The sequence below is a fragment of the Charadrius vociferus genome, unplaced genomic scaffold, assembly GCF_000708025.1.
Source record: "Charadrius vociferus isolate BGI_N301 unplaced genomic scaffold, ASM70802v2 scaffold472, whole genome shotgun sequence".
NCBI lineage: Eukaryota > Metazoa > Chordata > Aves > Charadriiformes > Charadriidae > Charadrius > Charadrius vociferus.
Window position 1 is genome coordinate 4954143 of NW_009647735.1, and position 18881 is coordinate 4973023.

The following is an 18881-nucleotide window of genomic DNA, read 5'->3' on the forward strand; positions in this document are numbered from 1 at the left end:
CGAATTATTAATTCGAAATACACGTAATTGTCTTTTCCATGAAGTCAAAAATGTTAAATTGTACCCAAGAATAAAAAGAGAGAGGAGACAAAAAACCTTACCTTGACTACAAGTGTACTCTGTGAATAAAGAGAGTGTGAAGACACAGCTGTGCTGGTACCATTCCAGTTCGTAGCGTTCATTTCTATTTTTATGTTTAAATAATATCTGCTAAACTACACTGAAGAAACACCTATCTTCCTTATCTTCTTATTATATTAGTAGGCTTAGAACTTGATGTTTAAAGCATATATATTGATTCTAAAGATCAAACAGAGCTAAATGTTAAGCGTTGTGTGTCCTAGGTATTGAAAACCAAATCTGGTTGAATGTAGCTGAGACGTGTTTTCTGATTGGGCCAAAGTAGTAAATTTGACACAGTCATTTAAGATTGGAATGACTGTTTACAGGTTTTAAATAACTCAGCAGGTGCTAGTATTAAGTCTTGTTAATATGAAGTTACTGTTGGCGACAAAACCTGTTTCTGTTGTAATCTGAAGGCAAAATAAATTTGTCCATTTAGAAAAAAATGCTTTATCTACTTGATGATGTCAGAGAGATCAAAGACTGCAAATCCCACAGTTCTTGTTCACAGACAAATTGAAATGCAATTTCTTTTTACCATGCAGATGTTTAGCTACTAAATCTACTTTTTTTTTTCAAGTTGGAAAAACTTCTATGTATGTAACACATTAAAACCTTTTAACTGCATACCATTACTGAGCATTGTTTAGTCTTCAATCACCGAATTGGTATGAATTAAATTGCATTCTTAATTGCCTAAATACCTTATATTTTTAAAAGCCTGTTTTTCAACTGCACTCGTTTATTCTTAACAGGGTAATCCTTAAAGCTGAAAGGCCTGTATTAAATTGAACATCGATGGCAAGCCTGTCAGGAGGATTATAGAATTAGAACTTCTAGTGATTTAGAGAATGAGAAAACAAATAGGAGATTTTACACACACATTTATGTATTCTTCTTAAACAAATCCCTGATTTCATTTGTTGTGTATATTGTAGCTTGCTTCTGTGTAAGAACTGTACGAGATGAGTTAGTAAAATGCGGTTAAAACAAATCTTTACAGATATACTTGTAATACTAATTCTGTGTGAAAAGTGAAGTACGCGTCTCAAACTCTTGCACACACCTACTCTCTCTATTGCCTTTGTAAGGAAGGGGTGAACTCTACTTCCCCTAAATCTTCAGTCAACTCGTACATTCATTCTTTGAAAATGGAGAAACTAAATATGGACTTAAATTCATTTTCTCATTCATTCAAGTTCATGATATTCCTTTGCACATGTACACGGGATTTAGCCACAAGTGTCTGTGTTTACTTGGAGATTTCCTACTAGCCCTGTATTTTAACAACTATTTCAGAATTATTTTTTTTAAAATACCAAACTGATTGTAGGAGTTAATGCACTTAAGCTAGTGAAGAAGAGAGTGTCTTATCACTTTCAAGAAGACTAGTTTATTTCAGATCAGCATAATTATTGTTTGAAAAAATACAGCATAGAGTTAACTTTGCTTTGTAGTCCTAAGTTATAAAGAATTGGAGAAATTTCATTTTTTTAAATAATTTGTTTCATTTGCAGGCAACAAATATAGATAACTTTTTGCTAATGAGTTTACGTTTGCAATATTCACTTTATTTAAATTTTGTTACAAAAAAAAGTGTTTGTTTTTTTCTCTTTTTTGCCTGTGTCCACTTTTTAGATTCGAGATACTAAATCATCAGATCAGAAAACAACCTTACTGCATTTTCTGGCAGAAATCTGTGAGGAGAATTACCGGGACATCTTAAAATTTCCGGATGAATTGCAACATGTTGAGAGTGCGAGTAAAGGTAAGCAAATAGATGAAACGTGTAAAGGTAATAGCTGTTTGCTTTGACATTAAGTACTCCCAACATTCCATTTTAGATTGTGGGATTATGTAACCTGTAAGCATTGATAATCCACGTGGATTTTGCTTTTCTGGTATTTATTGACCTGAGAAAAAGTGAGGAGGGGAGAACCAGTAATATACTTCTCTTCTGAAGTAGCCTGTGGAAATAATACAGCATATTTCAGTGAAGTACTTACAAAAACACATATTGGAAGTTGTGTGAATGGTGTAATGATGATGTTTAGTTTACTATTGAGCCTTTGAAGTCTTGTTGCTTGAGAGTGAACCCCTCTGTGTGTGTGCGCATGTTAAAATATTTCTCGTTGTACCACTTGATTGAACACCTGAACAAAGAATAACAGGTATGCTTTCTAAAGATCCCAGACTGTATATGAAATACATAGTGTAATTATGTTATACAGTCAATGATTAATAGTGATATTTTTTTTTTTGTCAGTCAGTAGTACAGCCTGGTGAATGTGATAAAAAACCTGAATTCGTTTGTTGGATATCTCTTTATGTGAAATACTCTGTGCTGCTTGCCACAGTTGTTGCTTCGCTCTGCAAAGTGAAGGCTGTGGGATAGTTGCTGAAGATAATGCAAACTGTTTTACTTTTACTGGGCATTACTGATTCATTAGAAGGTGAATCAGAATTTGGGGCAGCACAAGATGATACAGGGAAGGAGAGGGGAAAAGAAGTTTGATAGACATTTCTGCTTGCTCTATCCAGGTTTTGTCTTGCAAATTTTTGTCTCCTTTTTTTCACTGCTATCCGTCAGTGACTCTCTTCAGTGCAGTGGTTAGCTGTTAGATTATTTTTTTTTCTAATTAGGCTATCGTTTTCTTTCAGGTTGTTCTCTTCTGTCTTAAACTAGTGAGAGCAGAACTCTTGTTTTCTCAGGGACCTAGGGAATAGTTCGTCAAGCAACCTAACGTTACTATTGTTTCATCTCCAACTTACTCATAGATTTATGTCATTGTCTTTCGCATACAATTTTTTTGCTGTTTTTCAGACTTCGCAAGTACCTTTCCCTGGGTTTTTCTGCATAGAAACTAAATTGTATTTGTATTGAATAGATGTCTCCATGCTTCACTTTCTTCTTTGCTGATGAATTCTTCATTGGCACAAATGCTTATTGACAAAATGGAACTGATCTGTCTATATAGGGTTGAGGATGGTATTGTGTTTTAAGGTAGTGTGGAGACTGAAGAGATAACTTGTACCATCTTGAATGTATCGTATATATATATAAATAAAAGTGTGCTTAAACAGCATGTAGCTGGCTACTTATAGGTAAGCACTACTGTGGATATTACTCAAAGAATTTTCACAATTGCTGTTAATGTTGCTGTCAATGTTGTTTGTTCCCAGCCTCTAATAGGGAGTCGTGACTTCCTCAAACTGATCATGGTGTGGCATTTTTTAAATTTTTTGTTCTGTTGGGTTTTTTTTAACCCAGTAAGTGTCACTGGTCTGGCCAGGGTGTTCACAAGGACCTATGATAGAGTAACATAGTTACTAGTTTTATTCATGCAAATAGCAGTTTGTCGTCTTATCTAAATTACAGAAATATTTTCTATCAGTTGGTAGTTCTTTTCTGGAGGTGATTTCTTTTTTTTCGAAGTTTGATCTTTTTCTTCCTGCATCTCTTGTTAAATTCTTTACAAAGCCTTATGGTTTACCAGGCACATTTGATGATCTTCTATTTATTTTCTTCTGTGGCTAACACTTTATCTTGCAGCTTTGAGATTTTTATAGTTTGATTCAAAGCTTCTGATGTTCTGTAAGTTGACTTGAGGAAAGAAACCAAAAGAGTTAGTAAAGTTTAGTTACACTGTAGAATCCAAAAGAAGGAAAGCATATTAATAGGAGCAAAGTCACTAATAATCCTGATGCTTAGAATATGTATAAATGAAAAAGGTTTCATTGCAGTTAAATTTGTTTCATTCTGTAAGATAAAAACTCATTACATTGCCTATAAGCAACACTGGCTTCTTATCAAAAGCATAAATTACTGTTCATTTTTAATGACCAGAACTTCCCTTTCAGTGTTTCTTTGCTTTCTGTAATGAAGCAGGTTTTTGGCAGAATAAATGTGATTTGTGCAACTTGCCTCAACTGTTCCCCATGGTACTTTTTGGTTTTTGTTTAATTGTAATGTTCATCTGCTCTGTCAGTTGTGGTTGTTTTTTCTATGTAGAAAGTTAACACGCTTTGTGTGGAAGAGAAGATTTTCATTTCCTATTTGTTGTTTGGTGTTTTATAATCCAGTGATTTCAGGGATGGACAGTTAGGTTTATTTTTCCTGTTGGAGGCTTCTTTTGGAATAAATTGGCTACAGATATGAGGACATTGGCATCAGTTAGTCAGACATAAAATAGAAGGAAATCTACCAGCAAATATTATCTCTGTATGAATTTTAAATAAGGAAACAGGAGCTAAACAGGTGACAGTCTGATTACTTAAGATGTATGCTGCTCACTTTTTAGGCAGAAGGCAGCCTCATAGTTTGAACTATACTTAAAATTCCAATTACAAGACTTATCACTTTCTACTTCTTTTAAATCTTGAATGCATTTTCTCAATTTCACGTAAAGAAAAAGAAAGTGTTGTTTTGCTTTGATTTCCATATAAAAATAAGGAACCAGCATCTGAATAACAGATGATTATTTTTTTAACAAATAACAGAAAGCATAAAACTGGATTTTAATATGAAAAGGTCAATGGGATTAGATGAACTGCCCATGCATGTACTAAAATCTTCAATAATCTGATATTAGGTATAGTAAAATATTTGATCTTTTTAAAGATGGAAGATCATCCTAGAGGTTTATGAAAAGTAAAAATAAATTAGGAAACAGTTTTATTCTGTAAAGTCAATGCAAAGGTCAAACTGATTAACTATCAAGAGATTATTGGAAAAGCATTCCTTCTTACTTGAAGCAGACTGTATGAAAGGAAAACGCATAAAAAAATCGCAAGATTGTGACAAACTGGATTTTTTGATGGAAGTGATATTCATTTACCTTCCCCCGGTCTGCAGTGTTTTCCTCGTTCCCCTACTATTGAAACTATGCAAAGCCTTTCCTTCATATTTCTAATTTCTTCACTTTATTTGTTATTTCAGTTGCTGCTTTTCATTGTATTTGCTCTTGCCATCTTATAATCTGTGATTTTATTAAATACCTGACCCTTTCTGCAGCTTCAGTCAAACAAAACATCAAAACAAAACCAAGAGGTACCTTTCTAAAATCCAATAACAAGTTTGGGATTTCTAGACAAAATCACATTGTAAAAAGTATAATTTGAAATGCCTCAGAAAAGATATGTGTGTTGTAACTTGAAACTCCTGAGTCTCAAGCTTCCCAGAAATAATAATTAAAAAAAAAATAATATGTAACACAAAATTAAGAGAAGGAACATTAGCCATTTATTTTATACTAACAACTTAATTGTAAAACAGCAACAGTTATAAATCACAGGTCATGGTTTAAACACTGTACCTGTATTTAAAATAAAAACGTAACCTATCTTTATCAGCTGAACATTGTGTCCAGCTCCTCCTGCTTGCTTTGTCTACCAAGAGTGGAAGTTACTGGGCTGTCTACAGTCGTGCGAAGCTTTCTGAGCTTGTGTTGTCCAACCGCTGTTTACTTCAGAAACAGTTGGCTATAAAATGCTATTACCTGGAGGTGGCCATTGGCCATTCTATGTGTTCTCCTGACATGTTAGGTGAGTTAGAGATACCTTGTGTGTATAGACAGTGTGGATTTTTGGATAAGCTGAGCAATTATGTAGAACTTCCAAGAACAGCTAAACTCCAAGCGAAGGGCTGAGCTTAACTGTGAATGCAGTATAGATAATAAAGTCTTGTTCGGAGAGGGTTATTTTCCGGTTCTTAAGACAGGGAATTCTGTGTCTGATCTAAGGGTATATCACCTAATACTTCTTTTAAAGTATTGTTAAAAGAAACGTGCAGCATTCTGAATAAAATCAAGTGAAAGACACTTGGGGGAGGTGAGTTATGTCTGTGTAGTAGACTAAATAGTACAAGTAACAGGAGCACAGATTTCTCACTTATGTTGAGGCAAAAAAAAGTCTTTAATTTGCAGGCATATGGTTTTGACTGTTGAGGCATCTCTACAAAGGACATTAGCAATCAGAAACACTGTGGAATGCAAATATGTATATACTTAATGTATTTTACAAATACTGTAAGAAAATATTAATTTTTAAATTCTGTACAGGTGTTTCATTGTGATTTAATGCCATAATTTTAGAGTGGGGAAAATAGTTTAAAACATTCTCTGCCATTGTTGCTTTAAAGTATAGCAATTTAAAACATACTCATAAGTAGTAGTCATTTTTCTGTCAAAAAAAGTTTTATAGTTCATTGCGGTGGAAGAAACTCTGTTTTTACAAAGAGATCTGCAATATTTTCCACCTTGCACAGTTGAAATTGCTGAAACAGATTTTGCCCAATCTGGCATATTAGTGGATATGAAATAGACAGTGCCTTCTGGCGTGAGAAATTTAATGCCTGCATCTGTGACTTTTCTCTCCATAATAGAATCTGAAGTTGGCATTTTGCATCATAATCAAAAGTCAATCTTGCACTGTATAGTGACTTCTATCATTCTTTTCATTTACTTAACTGCAATATTGAAATGTCATAAACTCTCTGTGTGTTTTTCTGAATGTAGTAAATACACAGTTAGGTACCTCAAATACTAGAAGACTCTTCTAGTAACACTCCTGTATTTGCATATAGCATCACCACATTGATGGTAGCTTATGCATCATCTCATTAAAAGGTTTTTTTGACAGACGTGTTCTCCTTCATTGGCAAGTGTCAGTGAGGAAGACGGGGAAGCAAAAACTGCACAGATAGTTTTTATGCTGTAGTTCCAAGGTGCAATTTCTGAAGGAGATCCTGTTGGAGACTCAGTAGGATTCTGGATTGGCTTACACTCTGCAAAATTGCTTGCTAGATTTTCCTAGTCTGAAGATTTTGAGGATTTATTTAGCTGCTATTTACTAACGTGTAATAAATGGTACCAAAATGGTGGCAGTTCTGAATTCTGAAGCTACGTTTCAAAGCTACAGTTTGGATTCTCCATTAAACAAAGTTATTTTGTATGGCATGAGTTTTAAGGATTCCCTTCTCTCCCTGAAGCGTAAATACCAAGGGCAAAATTAAAGAATAGTCCAAATGACTCTCATGGGCTGTTTCTTATTACAGAAATTAAACCATTAAAGAATTTCTGGCTGTAGTTAAACCAATTCAGATTTGAAGACTGCTTTAAATGACTTCTCAAATTATGTAATCCATTTAGAATTCCTTAATACAAGCCGCTAGGGAAAGGTGAAAGCTAAAAAACAACACTTACTACTTCCTTTTCCTCCTTATCTGTTCTTGAATTTGCACTTTCGTTGATGCAAGGAAGGTTGTTAGATCTCTGGAAGCACGACTTGCACTTCAGGTAGTGGGAAAGGCCAAACTTCAATTACAAGTTGAGAGCCTGAGGGGAGGTCTGTTGCATCAAGTTGTTCAACACCTTCTCTAGTGATTTTGTAGCAACAACAGATAGGTTGTATTACAAAAGCTTTGCACCTTCTCTTTTTTTGTATTCCTTACTTTCTGCAGTTTTTGTACACGTGCACCACTGAATATAATGTGCCATAGCTGCTTCACAAGGAGTTACAGCACATCTATAGTAGTGCCGTACACCAGCCAAGAAAAGTTGAGCTCTGGAGAAATAGTAACAGTGCAAAATACAGGCGTTTGAAATAAACACAGCAGAATTCAGCATGTTCAGTTAATGCTTCCAAATCTTGGTGCTATGAACAGAACGTAAAAGTCCAGTGGCTTCTTTCCTTTGCCTTACTTGTAATTTGCCTTATACCTTTGCCAGGAAGTTTTGCTTCAGTGTGCTTATGTAATAGATGCTGATTTTGTGACTATAAGCTCTGTATTAGAAATTAACTCAACTTTTGACATCTTGAAAGGCATTTGTAATTAAATTAACACCAAAGTAAGGTGAGTTTCTAGAGTGCTCTGGAGGAGATATCCACGTGGCCAGCAGAATGCTACTGAACACAGTGCTGTTCTCACTGGTCACCTCTAATACTTCTGGTTATGGTTCTGAAATCGGGGGATCTGTTTGCTAAAAAACTTTTATTTGTAATATGAAAAGTCAGTTCCCATTCAACTGATAAAGGTTATATTCTGCAACGTACTATTACTTACAGTTTACTCATAGTGAGGTAAACCTGAAAAGTTTGGTGGAAAGGCTGGTGTTGACAAGAGACAATAGGAGGAATTTGGCACACAGAGAATTTACGTAGGTCACAGAAATAAGGATAACGCTTGCCAGGATTCAAGCAGAAGGAATATTATGGGGTCAGAGTTTTTTCTTTTTCAGAAGACTGGTCTTTCGCTGCCGGTTAATTTGACCTTTGGAAATAAACAATTTTGAGTCAGTTACGAGTTGGATAATATCATAGAATCATAGAATGGTTTGGGTTGGAAGGGACCTTGAAGATCATCCAGTCCCACCCCCCTGCCCTGGGCAGGGCCACCTCCCACCAGCCCAGGTTGCTCCGAGCCCCATCCAACCTGGCCTTGAACACCTCCAGGGATGGGGCAGCCACAGCTTCTCGGGGCAACCTGCCCCAGGGGCTCACTGCCCGCACAGGGAAAAAGTGCTTCCTAATATCTCATCTAAATCTCCCCTCTTCCAGTTAGAAGCCATTCCCCCTCGTCCTATCAATACATGCCCTTGTGTAAAGTCCCTCCCCAGCTTTCTTGGAGGTCCCCTTCAGATACTGGAAGGGGCTATAAAGTCACCCTGGAGCCTTCTCTTCTCCAGGCTGAACACCCCCAACTGTCTCAGCCTGCCCTCATAGGAGAGGGGCTCCAGCCCTCTGATCATCTTCGTAGCCCTATGTGACCTGTCCAAAAAAGGAAGGGATTTCATGTTCCAGTATATCACTTGGGAGATCAATGACTTTGTACTGTGCTGTGCTTTGGAAAGGAATTTTACTGGCTTATGTCAACAGTGATAGTGGTAACGCATTTTGGTCTCCTAATGCACTGTTTGTCCATTTATAATTGGTTCTTAAGGTCTTAAGTTGTGTTACGTGCATCAGAATTACTTTTTTATTCTTAAAACATATACATAGGCACATAATTGCTGGAACTGAGAGAAGCAGATTGATTCCCTAAACTAGACTACAGTTCTGTACGTAGATTGATATTAAATATAAGCTGCCCACAGAAATTTCTCTTTGTTCTGTGGATATATTGAGTGTTTCAGGATTGAGCACTGTTTGTAATTTCCTCAGCTCCAGAGGAGAGAAGGAAGACATGCTACTCATGATGTTTCTGATTTTAGGCTAACAGGCAATGCTTTTTTTCCCCCCACTATCTCACTTGTCAAGGCAAGCTTGTTAATGGCACTTGCACTTCAGTGCATGTAATATTTAATTTAAATTTCCTCACTTTAGATGGCTATTATTGTTGTTCTGAGGAGCTGAAAATCTGTTCATCTTTGTACCCAATATTTGGTTTTAATAACTCTTTAGCTTGTGTGGTATAGGTTTTTCCAGATGTGAGTTTAAAGTCTGTGATCGTTTCCTTAAATTGTATCAGATTTATCTGTTTTATTTCTGGGATAAGACATATGAAGATGTCATATCTTTGTAAAGATTTGTATTGTGATAATTTTAGGTCTTGTTCACAGTTGAGATTGTCACCTTTTTTGGTCTGGAGGAGTGCTGCTTTTTTTTTCCCTCCCTCCAATAAAGATTGATAAATCTCTTTTATTTCTTTCTATAGATGGAGAACAATATTGCAGTTTAGAGCTTCTGCACCTACATGCCTCATTAAACATCATCTCTGACTGCAAGCTGATTAGTATTTTAGACTGAACCTTTCATTAAACTGTAAAGCCAAGAGCTACTTGAGGCTGGACTTGTTACATGGTGGCTTTATCTTAAAATTGTGGTTCAGCTCAACTTGCAAATGGACAGGACAATAGAATTGATGCACAACTGCTTTATCTTTGGTTAACTAAGATAATGATTTTGCTGTAAGTCCGTAATGATAAAGCATTGACAAATGATAAAGATGTGACATTGCCTTCCTTGACCATTCTCTATCAATGTTGTGATAAGGCAACTAAAATGCAGAGACTCTGCATTCGCTCACATCCAGAGACCAGCATTCACTCTGCTAGTGAATGAAATCTTAGCAATGCGAATTAGAAGTACAAACACACATCGATGTGTGAAATGTATCTGTTAAAATTTCTATTTTAAAGCTTTTTCAAATTACATGTTTTCATTTACAGTACATTGTCATAATATATAAACAAAACATTACCATTTGGGTAGAGTTGGTGTTTTTCCTAAAATTTAAAAGATGCAGGGAAAAATCTGTGGAAGATTTACAGGAAAAAAGTGTTACGCGTGACGTATTGACTGTTAAGCATAAGTAGTCTGTGTCAGAAAACTTACCCCTTTTTGGAAGGAGAGGATGGTGATGTGCCTTAGGTAGTTAGGATATTCTCTAGTTTTTTCACTCTGATCCCAAGGTGTTTAAAGCAATGAAGTATTGCTAACATTTATTCTGAGCTTATGAACATAATAATTTATTCTGCCATACTTGGGGTTCTGCTTTGAAATTTAGACACCGTTGGCCTAAGAAAACAGTTTTCAATATTTCTTCTCCGTAAGTTCTGTTAAAATCACATGATGTTTATCTGGAAAGAAGAATGTTTGCTTGTTGTCATTAGTAGGCTTGGTTGGATGTAATCTTAAGAGTTTGTCTAATCCCTGATGTCTTGACTGTTCGACTAGTTACTTCTTCGGAACTCCTAATGATTAAGTTCAGTGTCCATCCTGGGAAAAATATTTCAATATAGAGTTAGTTTTACTGTTGAAGTTTGATCTAGGTCTATCACACTAACATGTAGTGAAGGCCTAGTTTCTGATAAAGGAAATAATGAATAATGCATGTGGTGTCTACACCACCACCACCCCCCTTCAGGGGGAATTACGACCGAAGGCGCATCTGTACCATACTTTTCAGAATCGTTCTTCTAATGCTGGATTTACCTTTTTAGCACAATGGTTTATCTGTATATCAAAGTGCGACAACACGATTGATCATAGCTTGTATCCTGCAGACAGCATAGCTGTGTTAGGAAAGATCTCTAGTATGAATAGTGACATGTTAATTACTTGAGAAATAACATGTGAAGGGAGCTGTACTGCTCTCAGGTCTGGAAGCTGTTCAGCCACGAGGCTTCAAGTATGGGGTGTCTTGTGTGATATAGGCATGCTGGGATATATGTCACAGATAGGGGTATATAGGTGTGTGTGTTCGTATACACACATATAAATGTATGTACATATACATACGTGCCTGTGAGATACACATATCATGGTACACCCGTATTTCACAAAATTACATATATAAGTGTAAATTGTGAGAGATTAATGGCAGTGTATGCACATATATACACACAGATATACAGTATACAGGCATACTGAGATACACACCAGTGCACACACGCAGTGGTACTCAGAATCCTCAAGCAGGCTGTAGCAGCGCTGTTCACCTAACTCCACCAGAACGTTTATTCCCTTAATAAATATAAACTTACTTAGTGGTATGGATTGAGTAATCAATGGTTGTAATTCCTGCAGATTATGGACTTGCTCACCCATTTCCCCTCAAACTGTTTTTCAGGCTTTTGTGAAAGACTACTTCCATCTGCCCTCAGGCAGTAAGAAATAAATAATCATTAGTATGCTCAGGATGTAGTTATGGCACAAATACTGTCTAGACTTGCAAATCCATTAGTTCATTTGCTTCATATAGACTTGCCCTTGCTTACTGAAGTCATTTACATCATTGGCTCTCACTTTAGAGTTGTCACTAAACGTAGACATGGCCATTTTTTGCCTTGTGATTAGAGGCCCTTTGAATTTATTATGCAAGAGACACCGCACCTAATCAAAAGGTATCATTTTAGCCCTTGTTCTAGGGAAGGACTCTTAGTCTGACGAAATCTTTTCGAAAGGATTAGTCTGTCCTTTGGTACTATTACTGTATTACTGTAAATATAAAATGTTTAGCTTGACCGTGGGGACTAGCTAGTGTTTGACATTCACATGAGATTAACTGCTTGTAGCATTTTCCTAGGACTAAAGTGGTCTAGCAGACATTCACTAAGCCTTCCTTAGTGTGCAGTCTGGGCAACTGCTTTCTCCAAAATAGGTGGATGGGTTTTGTTGTTTGTTGTTTTTTTTTTTTGTTTTTTCTTTTTTTTTTTTTACGGAGGAGGAATTAATATGGGGAAAAGAGTAAAGTGAAGAAAAAAATTATCACCTTTCATGTCAAAATGACACTGTCTTCTCTTCAGTGGTTGTGGATTTCTATTATAAAGAAATAATAATATACAAAATAATCTTTTAATCGCTTGTAGATTTAATGATGCATGATTAACTGAGCTTCATTCAGTATTTGTGCAGAGAGAATATTGATAAATCTAAGTGTTAATATTAGTCTTCCACTGACGTGAAAAAGAATCTGACAGTACATTAATATGCATCACTTCACAATCACCTGGTTTATATTAATCCTATATGTTAATAGTAATTTTTTTGTTGTTAGTTGAAACATACATGTTTAATTTCTGGTATTGGATTGTTCCTCTGTCTTATAAATCCTTTTATTATAGTGGTTTGAGGTACGCATGTTAAAGATGATGTGTTTTTTTCCATCTTAGAGTTGCAGCAGCTGTCCGCAAATGAGACTCTTGTTATTGCTAAATAAGGGGCCAGACTGATACAGTCTGATAGACTGATAAATCTTGCTGTCTTTTTCCTCTCGTTGGCCTTGAAGATGAGCCCGTATATAGATTTTAGGGTTTATGTGTTTAGAATCAAGGCACAAGGATGTGTAAACTGCCCAGTGGTCCACCCAAGGCGACGCTCTGTCCAGTGCTGTTTAGGGACAACACTGAAGTTCCTTCAATGTATTGCCCACCATCCATGCATGTTCTCAGAGACATATTAAGGGTTACACCCCTGCCGGTTCCTTTAGATACCTGTTTATGGACCCGTTGTATATAAATCTAAATAATCCATTTCTAAACTTGTTTCTGCCATCTGCCTCCGCTATTTCCCATGTCAGCAAATCTGACTTTCTTTTGATTTCTCAAACTTTCCGCTTTCTTAAACGCTGGCTTTTCCACTGTGATTTTTGGGACTGCTCGTTCTAGAGTGTGTGGGAGTTAAGGATGTTTTTTTTTCTGGTGGTTATTGCTGATGGGCTTTTTCTTCCTTTTCCTGTTTTTGGGTATTAGCCTCATTGTTCCTATCTTGAAATCGGATATTTTTGTACTGGATTTAGTCGGTTGCTTTCTCCTGCTGCAATGTTAAATGGAATAGTATTGTAAGTACCGCTTCAGAGAGGCTTTTCCAGTTATGCTTGTGTGCCACTGAAGACCAAATGCTACCTTTCACGTAGATTTTTAGACTAGGCCTACTAGGATGCCCAATTTTCGTGTGGAATGATGGCAAAATTGAAGGTGAACAAGCCATTGTCTTGTGATCATCAGCTTTGAGGAGTATAGTGATAGAGACAGTCTTTTTAGTATGTGCATTTATGAAATGGTTTCAAAGAAATGGTATTTTGCTGCAAGTAGAGTTTATGCTTTCATAAATTAAAACCGTGCAAGACTTCTAAGAAAGCCACCTGATTTTCCCTGAAAGAGTAAAAGGTATTCATTCACGTTGCCTCCTCTTCACATTAGTGAAGTAGTAAATCTCTAACAAAACAGTTTTATGGGAGGAAATGCAGATATTTTATTATAGTCTTCATATATGTTTTCAGTTATGTAGTCTTTTTAAGCTTGTCTTGCAGAACAACAGCTTCATAAATTGTTTGAACAGAAACTTTTACCTTTTCCTGGGCAAGGCAAAACCAGATATAAGTGGAAATTAATATTCTACAATACTTCTCGATAATTCAGTGTGAATATAGAAATTAGTTATGGGAAGCACAGCTTTTGAATGCAGCCTTCTTGCTTGGATAGAGTTCCTTCATACTTTTAAAATCAGTATGCACTTAATCTAAACTGTTTTCTGGACTTAGTTTTATATAACAGAGTTATTGAAAACGCTTTTCTTCCATTTTAATCACAGAGGCTGACTTCTTATTTGTCATTGCTTGCTGAACTTTTTTGCAGTTTTAAATTTGAGACAAAAATAAACGATTAGTTTTGCTAAGCTGTCCTGCATTTAAATATTTTCAAATTGCTGAAAACAGTTAAACATTTTCTGTTATGTTGCTGATTTACTTACCAGCTAATATTTGTTTTACCAACAAAATTACCATTTATGTCTTCCTGATTTATTTTTCAGTTCTAACATTTCACTTCAGTGCTGTTTTTCTCGCTATCCAATGACAAAACAGTCTGTAAAAATACTATAGTAATTCAAGTTCTTCAGCTCAAGCCAAAATGTGTGCTCCTTTTCTGACAATACTATCAAATGATTAAACTAATGCAGCCATAACCTGCATAACTATTCAGACTGCTTTAGTGGTGGATTTCAAGGTTAACTCTTAAGTGTTAAGTTAATAGCTTCGAAGATGCTGTGGTGTGTACAATCGTCTTTATTTTTTCCACCAGTTCAGTTAAGCTTAAAAAGCTGTTTCACGATAATTTTAACATTACATGATTAGTAGTTCCTTTGGTACCCAGTATAAAATAGATTCAATTGAATATAAAATCAAGATTAAGCCTGTGATAAAGACAGCTGTATTTGTGCCTGACGTGTTTGAGTGTGCTTGTGAAAAGTTGAATCAATGGTGTTATGGCTGATATGAATAATTACTTACAAAGAATATAGAATTAATTTTTGTTCTGGGAACAGCTTCCTCATTCACAGGAATTTTATTTCCTGTACAGTGTTTTCAAGCCATCTTAAATTCCTGCTACTGTTTAATCTTGCATAGTCATAGCACAGTTTTTTTAAATGACAAAGAAATAGGAAAAGAAACCATTCTTTTGGAAAAAACTTTATGCAACTTTTCTACAAATGTTGTAGCATCAAAAAATAATAAAAAGCGGAAACCCCTTTAAAAAAAAACCCACCATTGTCTGCTTATCTTGCCTGTGCAAAGAATCCTTGGGTTAGCTGGGATGCAGATCTGCAGGGTTTGCTTTGTGGAGCAGCTGCCTGGAGTCAATAAAGAGCATCGATTTGGCCAATTACTGAAGAGTAGATCAAGTGCTGGATGTTCTCACCTCTGATTCCACATATCAACAGTTGGTTGTGGTACTGTCTTTTTAAAAACTGACCGGGATTATATCCACTGTCATTAAAGATTTAGTATGTATTGCCACTGAAACAGAGTATGCTTGAAATAGTGTGTTTTCAATTTGGAGGAAGGACATGCAATGGTGCAAATGTTACAGTGCTCCTTGGGAAGGGCGGTGTTGAGATTGCTTGTTGAGAGCACGTATTTGTAAACTATGCAAGGGGAGACAAAGGACGGAAGATAGAATTCGGTTCTAAAATGCATCTTTAAATTGAGAGGAAATGCTTGTCAAACTGCTGTTTATGATTAAGTTGAGAATGATAAGTGGACTTTATGGATTATGTCAAAACTCAATATTCTGGGTTCAGTTTGTTTTAGCATTACAGTTTGACTAGGGGCTTCTCTGCAGACACCCTGTCACTGTTCATCTAGTTCTGGAATTTCTTTGTGATGCGGTATTGCTTCACCTTCAACATTGTGATGTCAAGGTTTCCAACGGAGACTTCTCTCATGATGTATCAATTAGTGGTTGTTTAATACAAATTACAGAAATAGTGGTTTACATTAGAAGAGCATATGACATTGTTTCTTTAGAGTAGCCTCTTTTTTTATTTTATGCTGTACTGTGAGTCCTTTACTTTTTAATTATCAGTGGCTTTTATTATTCAAATCTAACTTCGGTGTTAACAGAGGGTTTCACAGATGCTGGTTTCTAGAAACCAGTTTAATTTCAATAAAAGAAAAATATTTGATCTCTTCTCCATGTCTGTTGCTTAAATCATTTCTGTAACTGAGTACAGGCATTAATAAGATCATTCATTTAACCAAGTACGTGCATTAATACGGTAAAATCTCTTTGAACCTTAGTTACTTTTTAATCTTTGAAATAAATTTAAAAGAATGAAACATTAGAATTTTTACCGATAAATTTAAATAGAAATTGAATAATTTGAACTAATGGTAGAATTAAGTGGTGACATTTCAACATTAAATATGATGATTTGGTATATTACGTTAGATATTTTCACTCAATTTTTATGAAGAGAAGGATTTTTATGAGCAGTAATTAAAAAAAAAAAAGTGAGTCTACTTAATGGAATTATTCTTCTCAAAATAAGTCATCCTGACATTGTTTTTTCCTCTTCTGATACCCTTTCTGGAATCTGGAAGCTTTTTACTCATTGTCATTTTTTTCTCAGTTTCAGCCCAGACTCTGAAGAGCAACCTTGATTCAATGAACCATCAGATCCAGCGTCTAGAAAATGACATTGAGAATTTCCCGAAAACACAAGATGAACACGATAAGTTTGTAGAAAAAATGAGCATATCCTTTTTGCATGTCTTCATCTGAACATTCTGATCGTCTTGTTAAGTATTTACAGTGCTTGAAAATAAGTTTTAAGTCTCCTCTTCCATGCTTTTAATTTAGTGCAGAGAAAAGCATAACAGAACATGCTGAAAGAAAGACCACGTGTAACTAAGTACAACTTAAAGAGTTTATAGACAGACTTTCAAGGGAGCAAACCAGATAGCTTTCTTGTAAGTACTCACAGTGGCTGGTCAAAAAGATGATAGTATGGGGCGTTTTGCCATAAAGAATGGTATTTAATGATAATTGTTGATTCATTTCAATCTAGAAAACTATCAGCAGTAGAATATTTATTATTTTGGCTTCAGTTATATATAGTTTTTTTGAAAAGGAGAGTAAGAATTTTGGTAATATTTTTTTTTTATTTATTTTTAGCCGATGATTTTAGAGAAAAAGTGTTTACATGTTTTGTACTCGACTGATTTGTACTTTTATTTCTGTAGGGAGTAGGGACTGTGGGTTCTTTAAGCACTAGCAAGTAAAGTCTGTGGGAGAACACCAAATGATGTCTGTCTAGCCTGTTTTCCCTCCAAAATTTTCATATATCCAGCTTTACTTTTGCTCAAAAGTATAAAGTTACAAGTAAAGTATACTGTAGATGCAAGAAGCTTGCAAAACTGTGAGAAATTTGCAGGTTTTTATTTTGCAGAAAGCACATTTCTGTATACGTGGGAGTATTTGGATTATGGTGCATGGCCAAGTCCGAGGCATTTTGTGCATTGATAGAAGCTCAGATAGTTCATGTGACATCTATTCTTTCTTACTGCGACTGGACGAAGTCATGGTTTTGTGGGTTTTTTCAAAGAAAAAAAAAAGAGGGGATAGTTGTCTAGGCTAATTTGTAGCTGCTCATCATATTTAGTAGGTGGATGTAATGAAGAGGGTCTCCTAACTACTGTGTGTTTGGAAAATAAGTTTTAGCAGGATTAACCATATGAATGGATTCAGTGATAGAAATTCACAGGCAGATATTAAGTATTTTCTCTATGTGGATTTATTTTAAGTTTCTGACAACACTGCAGAAAAGTAGCTTAAGGGAGACAACTCATGACTAAGTGGAAAATTGTTTCTTGTTACTTAAATATTCTCTTCCACCTTGTCTTATTTGCAAGGTTAGGAGACTTGCTAGTAATCACATTTATAAGTTTGGCTATTAGGAAAAAAAAAAGCTTATTATTTTCCTGAGTTATATTCACATAAGAAAATCGTATATTTCCTTGTAATTGTCCTTTGCCTTGTCACCATGTGTGTAGGCTGAATACTATCAAGTAAGCCCCACTTTTGTTCATAAATGAAACTAATACATTGAAATGCGCCTTTTGCAACTGCGTGTTCTTGTTAAGCTTGACAGCTCTGTTTTACAGGTTATATACATTATTGTTCAGTTGTATTGAGTAAATGCTTTGCCACTTGTTGTTTTGCTACCTATTTATTTACTGTACTTATAAAAATTATTTGTATCAGTCAAGTCATTTGGTTAGAAAAAAGAGCCAAGTAGGTAATGTTTACCTTTTTCAGTTTGACACTTGAATTTCTTAAAGAAGAAAGATCATCTGACAATGCAAAATAAGGGTGTTGTTTTTTTTAAAAATATACTAATGTTTTTTTGTATTTGCTAAAATAGGAGAATCCTATGAAATTTGTGAAAACTAATTGTTGAAAAGTCTCCTGACCAGCCTTATTTCAGTGCATGTACATTGATGTCACAGCTAGATTACCAATTCCTGGTAATTAAAATAGGCACCCTGAACTGTATATGCCTGACAGTTTTTATCATACTACTGAATTTGGTGGCTTGACAAAATAGATAAGACTGTAAGAAATGAGCTGATTCTGCCTAAGGATTTACGTTTTCATAATTAATAGATGACCTGATAAATGGTGTTTTTCGTTTTCAGAAAGTCATCTCCAGTGATGTTGAGTGATCAAATTTGTTTCTGCTCATCATTTGAACAGTTTTAAATTTTCTACACTCCCGTATTGTTTTCTAGATTGAAGAGTAAATGGTGTGTGTGTGTGTGTGTGTGTGACATCTTAGTCTTCAGTATATTTCTTTTGTTTCTGTCAGCTTGTTGAAGAATTGTTGATAGCGCATAGTGAGATTAGATAGTTAAAGAATTTCAGGCTGAACATCTCTATCTGCTTGAGTGTTTCAGAAAATTTGAGATGTGTCTGAACATAAATCAGCTCTCAGTAGAGAGCTCTAGGATGCAGGAATTATACCACAATTAACGGCAT

The 18881-nt window shown here is 35.5% G+C and overlaps 1 protein-coding gene across 1 annotated transcript in view; it reads left to right on the plus strand.

The window, feature by feature from the left end:
- Positions 1-18881, plus strand: part of DIAPH2 (diaphanous-related formin 2) — a 174752-nt gene that overhangs the window by 87095 nt on the left and 68776 nt on the right. Inside the window, exons 22-23 of the mRNA XM_009881778.1 lie at positions 1762-1891; positions 16474-16598. Coding sequence (XP_009880080.1) covers positions 1762-1891; positions 16474-16598 — 255 coding nt within the window. The remainder of the gene's footprint in view (positions 1-1761; positions 1892-16473; positions 16599-18881) is intronic.